The 14,741-nt window shown below is 51.6% G+C and overlaps 1 protein-coding gene across 1 annotated transcript in view; it reads left to right on the top strand.

The window, feature by feature from the left end:
* PLCG2 (phospholipase C gamma 2) overlaps positions 1–14,741 on the top strand; it is a gene marked incomplete at both ends in the record, with an annotated part of 141,293 nt that overhangs the window by 110,167 nt on the left and 16,385 nt on the right. Inside the window, 6 exons of the mRNA XM_080704228.1 lie at positions 4,403–4,505; positions 4,790–4,999; positions 7,147–7,292; positions 8,079–8,193; positions 9,076–9,243; positions 14,565–14,653. Coding sequence (XP_080560354.1) covers positions 4,403–4,505; positions 4,790–4,999; positions 7,147–7,292; positions 8,079–8,193; positions 9,076–9,243; positions 14,565–14,653 — 831 coding nt within the window. The remainder of the gene's footprint in view (positions 1–4,402; positions 4,506–4,789; positions 5,000–7,146; positions 7,293–8,078; positions 8,194–9,075; positions 9,244–14,564; positions 14,654–14,741) is intronic.

Below are 14,741 nucleotides of genomic sequence, written 5' to 3'. Positions count from 1 at the left end.
GACCCACAAGACTAGGGTTAAAGCTGTTCTGGGACTTCCTGGGCCCCCGTGACCTCTGGTGTAGTTGAGTCTGTCTCTCCCAACGCTCAGATCTTGAGTGGATGGTCACTGGCTACCAGGGATCTGTGGACTCACCTTGCTGGCTTCTGTAGCGAAGTTACCATCTTCAGAAGACTTTCTGTAGAAGGTTGGCCACAGGGACAACCTCCCTGGTGGGACCTGCATGTCTCCCCTGTTGTGGATTTTAGCCAGGGTCCTTCCTTGTGGCTTCTGATTCCCCCGTGGCCGGTCAGCCCATCAGTAGCCACAGAGCTGGTGGCCCACAGGGCCGTGTGGGCACAGCTCCGTGGGCACAGCTCACCTGCCCACCAGTGCTGCCGGTGTAGTGCACACCGAGGCACAGGAGACGCCATCGCCCCGAGGTTCCTGGAGAAGAGCCTTCTTCATCTTCATCCATCCTCATGGCCAGTTGGGAGGCCGTCTTCTTGCAGCTTGAGGATGCGGGACTTTCTTGAGCGTGTTCTAGTGTTTGAGATTCTGGGTCCTTCCAGATGGGACTAGAGAAAAATCATAGAGAGGCAGCCTCCACGTGTATTCGCTCCCGGGTACGCTATTCCCAGGCACCCACGCTTCTCTCTCCCTCTCTTCCTCTCTCCCCACTTTCTACTCTCTCTTCCTTGTCTCTTCTCTCTCTATTCTTTCTTTCCTCCTCCCTCTCCTCTTCCCTCTCCTTCCTTTTCTCTCCCTCTCCTCTTCTCTCTTCTCTTCCCTTTCTTGCCTTCTCTCTTCCTCTCCTCCTCTTTTCTCCTTCCTCTACTCCTCTCCTCCTCTTCTCCTCTCTCCCCCTCCCCCTCTCCTCTTCCTCTTTTCTCTCTCTCCTCCTTCTCTCTCTCCCCTCCCTCTGTTCCTCCATCCTCCTCTCTTCTCTCTTCTCTTTTCTCCCCTCTCCCTTTCCCGCTCTCCCTTCTCCCCTCAGGATGGAACCCAGGAACATTCTGCCTCCAAACCAATACTCCCAGCCTTTGTTTGTTTTGTTTTGAACAGGGTCTTCCTAGGTTACTGAGGGTCTCGGTACATTGCTGAGGCTGTCCTCGAACCCAGGATCCTCCTGTCTCAGCCAGCTGAGTACTGGGATCATAGGTGTGCACCACCACGCCTGGCCTCTCCACTTCTCTTAATGGAGAAAGTGGTTTCACTGGACCGTCCTCTCTTCCCTCCATCTCTTCTGGACCTTTTCCTGCTGCGTGAAGCTTTCTGAAATCAAACCCTCACTGCCTTTGATTTCTCCCTAATTGGTTTTTTACGTTTGCTGGGATTTCATGAGAATGGTGGTTATTGCATTTGTGGGTTAAGAAAACAGGAGTCTGCAGAGCTGACTGAATTCCTGCCGCTCGGGCCCAGCCACCTGCAGAGGGGCTGGTGTGCAGCGGGGAGGGCGGCCGTCCTGCCCTGGGAAGTCGCTGGGAGGTGAGCAGCCGGCGGCTCCGTGCAGGGGCGCCTCCCCCAGGCCCTCCAGAGCACGGGCCGAAGCTTCCGTGTTTCAGGCTTCTGTATTTGTGCACAGTTTCCGGCTGCCTCCAGCTGGTGGCAAAGGGCATTCCCCTAAGATCCTCCCAGCTGTGTTTCCAAAGCCTAACCGACAAAGCGTTAGGCTTGACCGACACCTTCACGCCTCCTCCACCAGGGGCCCAGCCTGCTGCTGCTGGTCCCCGGGGACCTCAGGAAGCGGGGAGGGCGGGCGGCAGCCGCTGTGGGCAGATGGGTGCTGGAGGCTTGGTGTCTGCTCAGAGCCGCCCTGCTGATTGGGCACCCTTGGCGCTCAGGTGAAAGGCTTCTTGCCGATCATTGCCAAAGTCCACTTTGGAGAGATGTTGGTCCTTGCGGGTGAAGACACTCCTCCGGGAGATGCCGGGTCCTCACATTTCTTGTTCACTGGCGAGACTTGCCAGTTCTCTGCGGCAAGAGGTGCCACCTGTTATTGGTGCCATGTATCTGGCAGGGAGCTCGGGCTTCCTTGTTTAATCTTTACAGTAGCCCCGTGAGACAAGAAGTACTACTAGCCCCATCTTATAGCCAAGGAAACTGAGGCACGAGGAGATTATAGGGCTTTCCCAGTTGACATAACCAGTAAATAGCAGGACCCATTGATATATATATATATATATATATATATGTGTGTGTGTGTGTGTGTGTGTGTGTGTGTTGGGACTGGGGATTGAACTCCGGGGCATTTTACCTCTGAACTGCACCTTCAGCCGTATTTTTATTTTTTTGTTTTGAAACAGGGTCTTGCTAGGTTGCTGAGAGCCCTACTAAGTTACCGAGGCTGGCCTTGAACCTGCGATCCTCCCGTCTCAGCCTCCCAAGTACTGAACCCATGTCTGTGATTCTTGTTCCTGCCATCTTCACCATGATGTCCTGTCCCCTCTCACCAAGCTGCCGCTTGTCCCCTGAACGTTTGCTGCCCGCAGGGCCCTCGTGAGGGCGGACGTGGCTCTGAGTCTTAGCATGCAGTGGTGTTAGTGGGAGGCAGGTGGAGGGGGTGGCCCAGGCCGAGCAGAGAGAGGTGTGGACGCTCTCAGGACGGCCATGGCCCTCTCCCAGGCCTGGCTGCTGTTCTCCATGCAGGCTTCCAGATGTGCATGGGGTCCAGCAGAGGGGACGGCTGCTGGAGAGAGCAGCGCGGCCTGCGTCATTGCTGTGGCTTGGGGACCCAGGCTGCGGGCCCTGGTGCTGGACGCAGGTGTTAGAGTAGAATTTCCAGGATCTTGTGGCTGGTGATGGGTGAGGGGTGCAGCGAGTTGCAGTATGGGAGAGGAGAAACAAGAGCTGGGACTTCAGGTCAGGCCAGCGGCTTAGGCATCTGGCCTTGACCTTGGCCTGGGGCAGCTCCTTAACCTCTCTGTCAATAGAGATAAATTCTGCCTCTCAGGGGATGCACAAACCCACTTAAATGACATCCATGAAACCCTTAGGGATGCCCAAGGCTAAGCGCCTCTCAGGTGGTGACTTCTTCAAGTCTTAACATTCTCCTAGGCTTCCCCCTCCGCGCGTGGAAGGCTGGGAGTCTGGGGAGGCCTGGGAGGCGTGCCTGGTGTGGTGGAGTGGAGTTGGATTGGGCGGTGGGTTCTCGGAGGACAAATGCCCTCCCCAGCCCGAGCCCATGGCAGGTGGCCCGGGTCCTGGGGAGATCTTTGGAGCTGAGCTGTGATGGGCAAAGTGAGGACCTCTGCACATTTCAGGGGTACAGGGGATAGAGAGTTGGTCTGCAGGCCCACGAGGATTTAAGGAACTGGGATTTGATGAACTATTTTTTTTTTTTTTTTGGTGGTACTAAGGGTGGAACCCAGGGGCCTTTCTACCTCCAGGCTACATTCTAAGACCCTTTTTTATATTTTATTTGGGAACAGGGTCTCACTAAGTTGCTGAGAGCCTCACTACGTAGCTGAGGCTGGCTTCGAACCTGTGCGATCCTCCTGTCTCACCCCCCAAGTGCTGGGATTACAAGTGTGCGCCACCACGCCCAGCTTTGATTATGTGTGTGTGTGTGTGTGTGTGTGTGTGTGTGTGTTACTGGGGATTGAACCCAGGGGCATTCTACCTCTGAGCTGCACCATCAGGCCCTATTTTATTTTTATTTACTTTTATTTATTTATTTATTTTTTTTGCGGTACTGGGGATGGAACCCAGGGGCATTCTACCTCCTATCTACACTTCCAGCCCTATTTTTTTTAGTCTTATTTTAATTTTTGGAAACAGTCTCACTGAGTTGTGAAGTGCCTCGCTAAGTAGCTGAGGCTGCCCATGAACCTCGAGCCTCCGGTCTCCACCTCCTGAATGCTGAGATTACAAGCATGTGCCACAACATCCGGCCCTATTTTATTTTTATTTTGAGACAGAAACAGGGTCTCACTAAGTGGATGAGAGTCTCACTACTTGCTGAGGCTGTCCTCAAAACTGCGATCCTCCTGTCTCAGCCTCCCAAGTACTGGGATTACAGGCCTGTGCCACCACACCCAGCTATATGAATTTGATGATCTGTAATAATGCAGTTTTAGGGGAGAGGATAGGACAGGGAGGTAGAGAGCAGAGGCTTAGAGAAAAAAGACAACTTCATGACAAAGAAGTTCCCTCCCTCTACCATCCAGGCCCCCATCTGCTTCTGAGAGCTCTGGCCAGGACTGAGATGTCACACCTGGGTGGAAACAACTTGGTGGAGACTTTTGGCAGGAAGGGGAAAGAAAGAGGAGGGGCAGGAAGTGTCATCCAGTCAGGAAACACTCAATCCAGGAAGAGTCCCAGCATGCCCGGCGGGGCAGGGATGTTCATGCCAGCGGGGTGGGGGCTGGGGTTTCTCGAGTGCCGCTGGAGGCTGCAACTGAAAAGGATGGGTTTTCAACAGGAGAACAACTTGAAGTACTGGGAAAAGAACCAGTCAATCGCCATCGAGCTCTCGGACCTGGTTATCTACTGCAAACCCACCAGCAAAACCAAGGACAATTTAGGTCAGTTGACTCTGCCCCCTGGTGGCCGTCTGCGTTATTGCCTCTCCGATCTGACAGTTCACCATGCCTGGCTCCACCTCTCCTTTTTAATATCCAGGACCACCGAGGGGAAGGGTCTGTTGTGGTACCTATTATGGCGTAATTGTCACGACCCCAGCGTGTCTTGTCAAGAGAGATTCCTGGTTATCTTTTACTACCTGAGCATCCAGCCAGGCGCCAGGTATTCAGAAAGTGCATGGGTGAGACTTGGGGAGAATAAAGGGTGCCCGCTTCTCCACGTGCAGAGAACCCCGACTTCCGAGAAATCCGCTCTTTTGTGGAGACAAAGGCCGACAGCATCGTCAGACAGAAGCCTCTCGACCTCCTGAGGTATAATCAGAGGGGCCTGACCCGCGTCTACCCGAAAGGACAGAGAGTCGACTCTTCCAACTACGACCCCTTCCGCCTGTGGCTCTGCGGCTCCCAGATGGTGGCGCTCAACTTCCAAACGGCAGGTACGGGAGGAGGGAAGGTCGCCGGCCACTGCGCCATCCCAGGCAGAGTCCGCCGGGGACCGCTGTTGCCTGGCGTCTGGGACCCATGGTTCACCTTAGGGGTTCATCCAGAATGCTATTAACAGGAACCTGCTCTCTAAAGAGACTGATGATGGGGACCCATGGGTTAGCCAGGCTGCATGATTACGGCTGAGAAGCTCGGTCAGTCTAGCTTAAGAGAAGAAGGAAACACATTAGCTTATGCAACTAAGAAGTCTAGGAGCTGGATCCAGGCGTTTGATGGCTGTCCTGGAGCCTCTCTCCTCACCCCCAAATCCCCCCCCCTTTTGCAGTATTAGATATTGAACCCAGGGGATCTCTACCACTAAGCTATGTCCCCAACCCTTTTTTATTTTTGTGAGACAGGGTCTTATGAAGTTGTCCAGGCTGGCTTCAAAGTTGTGATCCTCCTGCCTCAGCCTCCCAAATACTGGGTTACAGGTGATCAGTCTCTCACCCAGACATATTCCCATGCTGGGAAAAACCAACATGTACAAACTTGTGGATATAAATCCCAGTGCTTTGTGCTTTGGTAGCGATTTAAAGCGTAAATAACGTGAGGAGCTTACATTATTTTTATGGCTGCGTGGGATTCTGCTGAATGAAACCATCACTTATTTAAACAAGTCCCGTGGAGGCACAGCTGGGTCACTTCCCATCTTTGTGTGGCTGCTACGGGCAGGACTGCCTTCTGGACCCTCCTGTGAGCGTCACTCACAGGAGCCGGTGAGCATCCCTGGGGCAGGTGGGTCACGCAGCACCTGCGATTGCGCTGACACTTTGCCCTGAAGAACGCTGGGCCCTGGTATCAGCTGTACCTGCTTTGAAACCTTTGCCAAAGGCCCCTCCCTAGAGACGGGGCAGGGGCGAGAATGTAGGTGCGTGAGCCTCCCAGCTCACTTGCTTTTAGCGTAACTTCTCCAGTGTGCTTACGCTGAGCTTGTCAATCTCCGGCCCTCTGATGGGCGGAAACTGATATTATTCTTCAGTTAATTAAAGCTCCTCTTCTGGGCATTTCTCTTCCTAGGGACGTGAACTCATTTTTCACTCACTTGGGGAGTATTTGCATTTTTCTTCCTGCAAATTGCTCATGCAGTTTATCTAACGTGGTAGGTGTTTTTTTTTTTTTTAGTAGGTATTCATCATAGCTCCTAAGAGGTTAAAAATATATATACACAGCCGGGCGTGGTGGCGCACGCTTGTCATCGCAGCATTCGGAAGGCTGAGACCAGAGGATCGCGGTCGGTGGACAGCCTCAGCTACTTAGGCCCCCCGCAACTTAGTGAGACCCTGTTTCAAAATAAAGAACAAAAAATAGGGCAGGGGGTGTAGCTCAGAAGTAGAATGCCCCTGGGTTCCATCCCCAGACCTGCGAAAAAAAAATATATGCTATATGTCTTATTATATATAGCACATATATATTGCATATATACCATTCTAACCAATAGTATATACATAATAATATAAAACATATATTAGACATATACTATGTAAAACTTATGTTATTATATATAATATAAAACATATTGCCTGTCATTTGAACTAAAATGATTTGGCTTTTTGTGTGTATGTGTGGTGCTGGGGATTGAATCCAGGGGTATTGTACCTCTGAGTCATACCGCCAGCCCTATTTTATTTTTTATTTTGAAATAGGATCGCACTAAGTTGCCGAGGGCCTTGCTAAGTTGCTGAGGCTGCCCTCGAAACTTCAGTCCTCCTGCTTCCGTCTCCCAAGAACTGGGATTCTAAAGCGTCACCATGTCCGGTTCTGATTTAACATCTCTGTAGTTTTTTTCCTAGGTAGACATTTTTAGCTTTCAGGTTTTTGTGGTTTGTTGTTGCGATTGTTTTGGGGTGCTTGGGACGGAACACATTCACCGGGCAGTCACTCTTCTGCCCCTGAGCCACACCCCGCGGTAGGTTTCAATCTTTCGTGGGTCTGGGTTTTGTATCACACTTGGAAGGACGACCCCACCTGAGGCTGCTTTTTTGATCTGGGAGCCAGGGATCTAGTTGGACGGCTGCCCCCAAGGGTGGCAGGAGAGCAGGGTGCCCACCCCTAGCCGGCGCCCCCAGCCTGCCTTCACCAGCCTTCCCCCTGCACGCAGACAAGTACATGCAGATGAACCACGCGCTCTTCTCGCTCAACGGGCGGACGGGCTACGTCCTGCAGCCCGAGAGCATGCGCACGGACAAGTATGACCCGATGCCGCCGGAGTCGCAGAGGAAGATCCTGATGACGCTCACGGTCAAGGTAGAGCCGGGCGGCCTTCCTGGGGCAGGCTCCTGCCTTGGGACGCCCCGCGGGCACGGGGGCTGTGACGCTTGTCGTCTTGTTTTAGCCATCAATATCCCCGATGGCGTTTCAGGACCCTTGGCAGAGTACTCTCTAGAGTTCTGCGTTCCCGAAGAAGCCCATCCCGCCCACCTCCCTTTCCCATCTGGGGGGACCTCTTGTCCCCAGGAGGTCAACCTCCAGTCAGGAAGAGAGACAGATAAAACGTAGAAATGGCCATTGGAGCCAAACAGAGGGGCATCTGTCTCCCTGTTGGTTGGTTCTAGGATCAAAGCTTTCTTAAATCAATCCAGTCTTCAGAGAAGGTCTCCTTTCTTTGTCAGAGTTTTTTTTTGGGGGGGGGCAGAGAAGTGCACTATATTTCTCGTGAGATTAAGGGAGAAAAAATAAACGATGCATCCGCAACCAAGGATCTTTATTTGACAAAGAGTAGTTGCAAAAAAGAATGCCCTGGTCTCCCCATCCGTTCCTGAATCTGGGAAGTCCAGGGCCTAGATGCCCGGCCTCGGTAGGTGCCCACGGGGTATGGGTTGAAGATGCCCACCGGGGAACGGGGGGCACGCTTATGGACTCAGGTGAGACGCACTGGTTGAGTCAGATGACAGGGTGCAGGCTTATACTTATGACCTGTGGGAGCCCGCCATGCCTCCGCCCCCTGGTGAGCAGAAGCCACACCTCCAGGGCGGCGGGGCTCTAGCATCCAAGTGCCCGGGGCCATGCCAGCGCTCACCTCCGCCGTCCTAGGTCCTCGGGGCTCGCCATCTCCCCAAACTCGGACGCAGCATCGCGTGCCCCTTCATAGAGGTGGAGATCTGCGGGGCCGAATACGACAACAACAAGTTTAAGACGACGGTTGTGAGTAAGTGGTCCTGGCCCTTTATCAAGATGAGCGAGCTGGGTGTTGGGCGGATGCCGATCCTGGAGCCTGGGGAATGCGCTTTGTGGTGCGGGCTTTTCCCGGTCCCCTTGTACCTCCTGGATGGTCCAGGGGAGGGAAAGGAGGCCCACGGGGCCAGCACTGGACCTGCACCCAGCTGGGCCCTCGGCCCGCCGACATCGTGGGGCTGCGCTCTGGCTCTGCTCCACAACCCAAGGAGGCGTCTCCTCTGTGACAGCCCAGACCTGACATCTCTGCTGAGTCGGAGGCTAATGAGGAGGGGGTCAGGCAGAATCACATGACAGAGCCTAACCGGGGTGACCTCAGCCTCTGAGGGCAGGAAGGACCGGTGGACAGTGGGCCTTTTAAGGAGCAGAATCAGTCACGGCCCCTGAAGGCAGGGGCTGACATATTGGCCTTTCTGGAGCCTGGGTCCTCCCTGTCAATTCCAGAGACCTGCAGTCCACCCCCCACCAGACGGAGGGATGTGGCTACCAGGTCCTCTGCTGGTCTCTCCTCCTTCTGTCTCTTCCCAATCACACCATCGTATCCCATCCCATCCCATCCCATCCCATCCCATCCCATCCCATCCCATCCCATCCCATCCCATCCCATTGCATCCCATCCCATCCCAGGAGGTGAGGAGATGTTCACAGGGTGCACTGGGCTCCCAAAGTCGGGCAGCAGCAGCAGCTTCCCAGGCTGGCTCGCTGGGAGAGAGAAGGCAAAGGTGGCCATTTAGCTCTTAGCTCTTGGCTTAGACGCAGATTTCCTTACGTGGCTGCGATGGGGTTCAGAGCTGCGGGACGCTCCCAGGAGGGCTCAGAGGAGCGCAGCGTCTCACGGACCCTGGTCTCCTCCCAGACGACAACGGCCTCAGCCCCGTCTGGGCTCCAACACAGGAGAAGGTGACATTCGAAATTTACGACCCGAACCTGGCCTTCCTGCGCTTCGTGGTTTACGAAGAGGACATGTTCAGCGATCCCAACTTCCTCGCTCACGCCACCTACCCCATTAAAGGAATCAAGTCAGGTAGGAGGAGCTGAAGACGTTCAGTCTGGGCCAGTGTTGTTCTGCTGAGCTGCTGGCTTTAAAAGGAACGAAAGAGCATTTTTCCTGTGTTTGATGAAATCGGGGCAAAACCGATTGGGTGGCCGGGTGAGCTGGCCCCGTATAGGCAAACACTGAACACACAGGTGGCAGGGAGAGCGAGATGGGAGGCTTTGCTCTTTAAAGGAAGACGTCTGTGTGCAAAGTTGGAGCGTTAGTTCTCTGTCAACCTGGCACTCTAAGTCAGGTGTGGTGGCGCACGCTTGTAAATCCCAGCATTTGGGAGGCTGAGACAGGAGGACCATGGTTCGCAGACAGCCCCAGCTACTTAGGTACTTTGCAACTGAGGCTGTTTCAAAAAAAAGTAAAGAATAAAAAATAGGGCTGGGGGTGTAGCTCGGGGGTAGAATGCCCAAGGGTTCCATCCCCAGCTCCACAAAAACAAACAACAACAAAAAACCCTCCCAAAACCTGGCACTATAGTTTATTATTTTTCTTTTCCTCCTTCTCTTCCTCCTCATTATTGTTACATTCATTTTGTATGGGAATTAAACCCAGAGGCGTTCTACCTCTGAGCTGCACCCCAGCCCTATTTTATTTATTTATTTTTTATACGGTACTGGGGATAGAACCCAGGAGCATTCTACCTCCGAGCTACACCCCCAGCCCTATCTTTTATTCTTTCTTTCTTATTTTTTGGTGGACCCCAGGGGCTTTTCTGCCTCTGGACTCTACTCCCAGACCTATTTTATACTTTATTTGGAAAGAGGGTCTCACTAAGTTGCTGAGAGCCTTACTAAGTAGCTGAGGTTGGCTTTGAACCTGTACAATCCTCCTGTCTCAGCCTCCCAAGTGCGGGGATTAAAAGTGTGCGCCACCACGCCCGGCTTTTATTCTTTATTTTTTGAAACAGGGTCTCATTGAGTTGCAAAGGGCCTAAGTAGCTGAGGCTGTCTGCAAACCATGATCCTCCTGTCTCAGCCTCCTGAATGCTGGGATTACAAGCGTGCGCCACCATGGCTGGCTCCTATTTTATTTTTGAAACAAGGTCTTGCTCAGTTGTTGAGGGTCTCACTAAGTTCCTGAGATTGGCTTTGAACCTGTGATACTCTGGTCTCAGCCTTCCAGGTACTAGAATTATGCAGTCATGTACCACTGTACCCCGCTTGATTTCACTTTGAAATGTCCCCAGCCAGGACTCTGTCTGGTGTGATCTTCCTCCCTCTCCCTGGCTGGCACTGTGTCAAGGTGAAGCCTTTAGTGTCTGATGGGAGTTACAGTCTGGGTCCAACTCTCCTAAGCTTTCAGAATTCACCATTCTCTTCTCTTGTATAAAACCAGGAGGGTTGGCTGATTTTTTTTTTTTTTTTTTTTTGCATTATGAGGATTTTTGTCCATGCTGAACAAAACACAAAAACCCATTGATGGTCAGAGAAGGGTCATTTTGAGTTGGGACCACGGCATGCTGGGTCATGTGACCCGCTCCTAAGAACCTGATACTGAGGCTGCTGGCCGAACCATGGCATGACTCCTGCCAACATCTCTGGTGTAGCTAGTGTCCTCAGGAGAGGGGCGCTGGGAGCCGGGAGCTCAACACTACTTCTGTGGCCAGATGCTACTGTATCTGGCAGCTGTCCTTAGGGGCAGGAGGTTTCTCTAATTTCCTTTTCTGTTCTCCTTCTTCCTCGCCCTTAGCATTTCTGATGCATGAGACAGAAGCTGGTAGAGCCCTTGATTCCTCAGGAGGTCACTGTTCTCTTATTTTCTGAGGCTTATTTTTTTCAAGAGAAAGACATCACTATCATTTCAGTCATTTTGATAAAAATAGTATTTTGCTGTTGTTTGGAAACCGGGGCTCCCGTGCAGAGCTGAACTGTGGACTATTGAGGACATCCCCCCCACTTCTCCCTGTCTTGGTGTTGTGCACCTGACCATTTCTCCCAGCTTCTGAGTGGCAGGCATGGTGGGGGCTCCAGTGAGCAAATATGCAGATCTCTGGGCTGGCACATGGCTGTGTTTCAGGCCAGGGTGGGGCCCCGGCACTGCATGCTTGGCCGGCTCCTGTGTGGGACCGCAGAAACCAGGTGGGGCCCGGGCTGCACATCTTACCGGGAGGAAAACAATGCCCAGCCAGTGAGGCGCTAAAGCAGGCATCTGGGAAAACGTTCACGCCGTCCCATCTTTTAGTCATAGTTTAATGACTATTCAGGCGAAAGCCCTAGAGGCCTGATATTTGGCAGCCCTTCTTGGCTAACACGGCCACGCTGCAGACTACTGTAAACACAGCACCTAAGCCGTGCTTCTTTCATTTGCCCTGGGCTTGCTCTGGTTTAGTTTATGAGCCAGGATTAGGAGCGATGCAGCGCCTTCTGCAGTTATTTTGGTAGGTCTCATGGCCCTGGTCCCAAGGCTCTGATGGATTTCTTTTTATGCTAACTGTGCTTGCTGGTCCCTGACCCCGCTGCTACCCCTGATGTCTTCCTGGAGGAGGGGGTTACTCTGATGTACTGTGATGTTGCTCTGATGGGATTACTCATCTGTTGCTCTGATGTCTTCCTGAAGGAGGGGGAGCAGGAGGTCAGAGTAGATGAAACCTCCTCACCTCACTGGTGAAAGTGTCAGCCCACCTTGAAGATGACTTGGAAATTTAGAGAAACCAAGAATCAGACCTCAAGGATGAACACACACACACACACACACACACACACACACACACACACACACACAGTGAGACACACCCAGCAGGCCCTCTGGCTCTCCTTTCTAGCACCCAGCAACCCAGCAACAGCGGTATCTCCAAATTCATGGAGCACCGGCTTCCAGAAATTGCGCGGTGCCTTTGTGCACGGGAATTGAGGCCTCCTAGATTTGGAAGCGAACTTTGCCCGTTGTTAGGAGGGATGTGTTCATCCTTCAAGCCAGCTGGGGGCTCAGGAGGGGTTTACGGAGTCAGGAATCTTCCCTTTTTCTCTTTTAATCCTCATAGTAATCCTGAGAAAGGGATTTTATTATCATCTTGGCTTTTAAAATCTGAGCACGTTGGGGCCTAGAGATGTGAGTTAATTAGTTCAAGGTCACGCAGTCTTAGGACCAGAGCTGGGACGCCCCCTCCCCGTCCCGGTTCTTCCTACGCTGCCCTTCTGTGAGCTCCTAGTCTTACTGGGTGCTGAAAACCCTAAACATTGATCTTGCTTTGAAAGATGTTTCAATTTCCTTTTCCCCTGTGAAGTAACCAAAAACAAACAAACAAAAATGAAAATCCTATTTTGGTAAAACTGAGAAACACCTTTCATCTCTAATTCCAGTATACATCGAGAGCTTCCCAGGGCCTGAAAATGAGAGCTGGGCCGTGAGAGGAGGGACAGGGAGCTGGAGGCAGCAGGCCAGGGTTCAGAGCTTTGAATTCAGAGGCGCCTGCAGAGTATCTTGCTTGGAACCATGCCATGGGGGTGCACAGGCCACTCGACAGCCTTCCTGAACACCAGGGCAGGCTTGGCAGCTTGTCAACACTGCCACTCAGAGAGCAGCTCGGAAGAGACACAGAGTCTGCATTTTAACAAGATTCGCATCTGTGCTAACCGTTGGAACTGGGGTGATTGTACATCCAGGCAGAGAGGAAGCCAGCAAACAAGCCAGCAACAGTCATATAAGAGGTTAAAAAAAAAACAAAAACAAATCCTCCTCTATAGCACTATTCAATGAAAGCAAAATCCCCACAATCCTCTAGGCAAGAAAGTGACCTGAGAGTTTTATACCCACTAAAACTGTCACTCAGCTGTAAAATCAAGGGTGCTTGGAAACACGCATAATTTAGGGGATGTGTGTCCCATCGGCTAATTTTGGTGAAAGTGGGAGAATAAAGTTAGTCAACAGAGACATCCACAGTGAGCACTGAACAATATAACCATATACGTTTGTGCATTTCATAACGTCTAACTTTTGTAACAGACAAGGAATGGGGTAAAACAATATTGGGCCCTGGTTAAAGAGATGCACGCTGACCTGCAGGGGCAAGTGGGTGGATAAGTAAGTCTAGTAAGAGGTTAGTGGTCGGATCTAGGCTGTGGCTATACAAAGTTCCTTGCAGTATTCTTTTAGCCTTGCGATAAGTTTTGAAAAATTTTATAACCAAATATAACTCAGCCTCCCTTTTCGGGATAATCATGGTTATAAAATGGGCCGCAAATATTATGTACTACATGGGTGGATGGAGGAACAAGAGTACACCTTTATCCAGATCAGGAAGGGAAGGAGAGGAGACTGGAGAGGTGTGACACTTTTCCCGTCATGTAAATAGTTGAAATCGAGAGAGTCAATAGCTTTTGTTTAAAGGTGGTAACTCAACTGATAGCGCAAAATGAGACAGTTGAACGGAGGAAGGCACCCAGGAAATTGTGGGGACCCCTGATTTGGGCATTGCTTATCCTGGGGAATCAGTTGATAAGAAGCTTCGAAGACAAATCAGGACCACAAAGAGGATCTCTAAGATACAACATCAAACCGGAAACTGTAAGGTACTGTTCGCTTGTGATCGGAAAAAAATGCAAACATACACGTACCTTAGGAAAGACACTATGAAGAATGCTTTGTTTTAGGACAGGGAGATGGGCGGGGAGTGAGAGTTCATTATTTATTTATTTACTTTTCACTTGTACTCTTTTAAACTACATAATTAAAACAAGGCAAACCAACCCTTGAGACGTGTCGCCTTAAACATTTCTTGACAGGGGCGAGGGAAGCTCTCATTCACCCCCCTCCTTCAGCCCTAAATAAAAAGAAACATGTAAGAGACTGTCAAACGCAGGTCCGAATTGTAAATAGGACTGGCTTCCGGAGGAGGGTGATCAATACCGCCATGGGCTGCCAAGGGACAGCAAGATTGGAAATCTTTAAAGCGCACTCTCCGGTCCTGCGCTTTGTAAGGGTCTAAGTAGAGGAAGTAGGCGTAAGGCTTCATTACTCATCTGAGTTTTTGGCCTCAGGAGTATTTAAGGAATTGAACCTTAATTCAACCAAGCTGTGACCACTCTAAATTCTCTGTGGAATGTTCTGTGGGTTTTAATTTCTTCTGAGTGAATCATCTTCATTTCTGGATGGCAGATATTTTTAAGTTTTGCTCCCTGTGTGGACCCATATATCAGGGATACTAGCCTCCGTCCCTGACCCTCAGGATAGGACTGCAGGCTTCCAGAAAGTCAGCCCCTGGCATGGCATATACCTCTTTCTCTGCTCTTTGAATGGACCTGTGATTCCGGGGTATCCCAAGACAGCGAAAGGCTGACGTTCCTTCCATCTTGCCACAGGGTTTAGGTCGGTTCCTCTGAAGAATGGGCACAGTGAAGACATTGAGCTGGCTTCCCTCCTGGTTTTCTGTGAGATGCGGCCAGTCCTGGTGAGTGGGGAAGTAGATGCCAGCCAGTCGGGAGTGGGAGGTGGCGGCCTGGAGTGTGCATACTGTTGGCTGATGAACTGAGACCCAA

This window comes from Muscardinus avellanarius (assembly GCF_963383645.1).
Source record: "Muscardinus avellanarius genome assembly, chromosome: 10".
Taxonomy (NCBI): domain Eukaryota; kingdom Metazoa; phylum Chordata; class Mammalia; order Rodentia; family Gliridae; genus Muscardinus; species Muscardinus avellanarius.
Note: the sequence above shows the minus strand (reverse complement) of the source record. Positions and strands in the feature narration are given on the sequence as shown.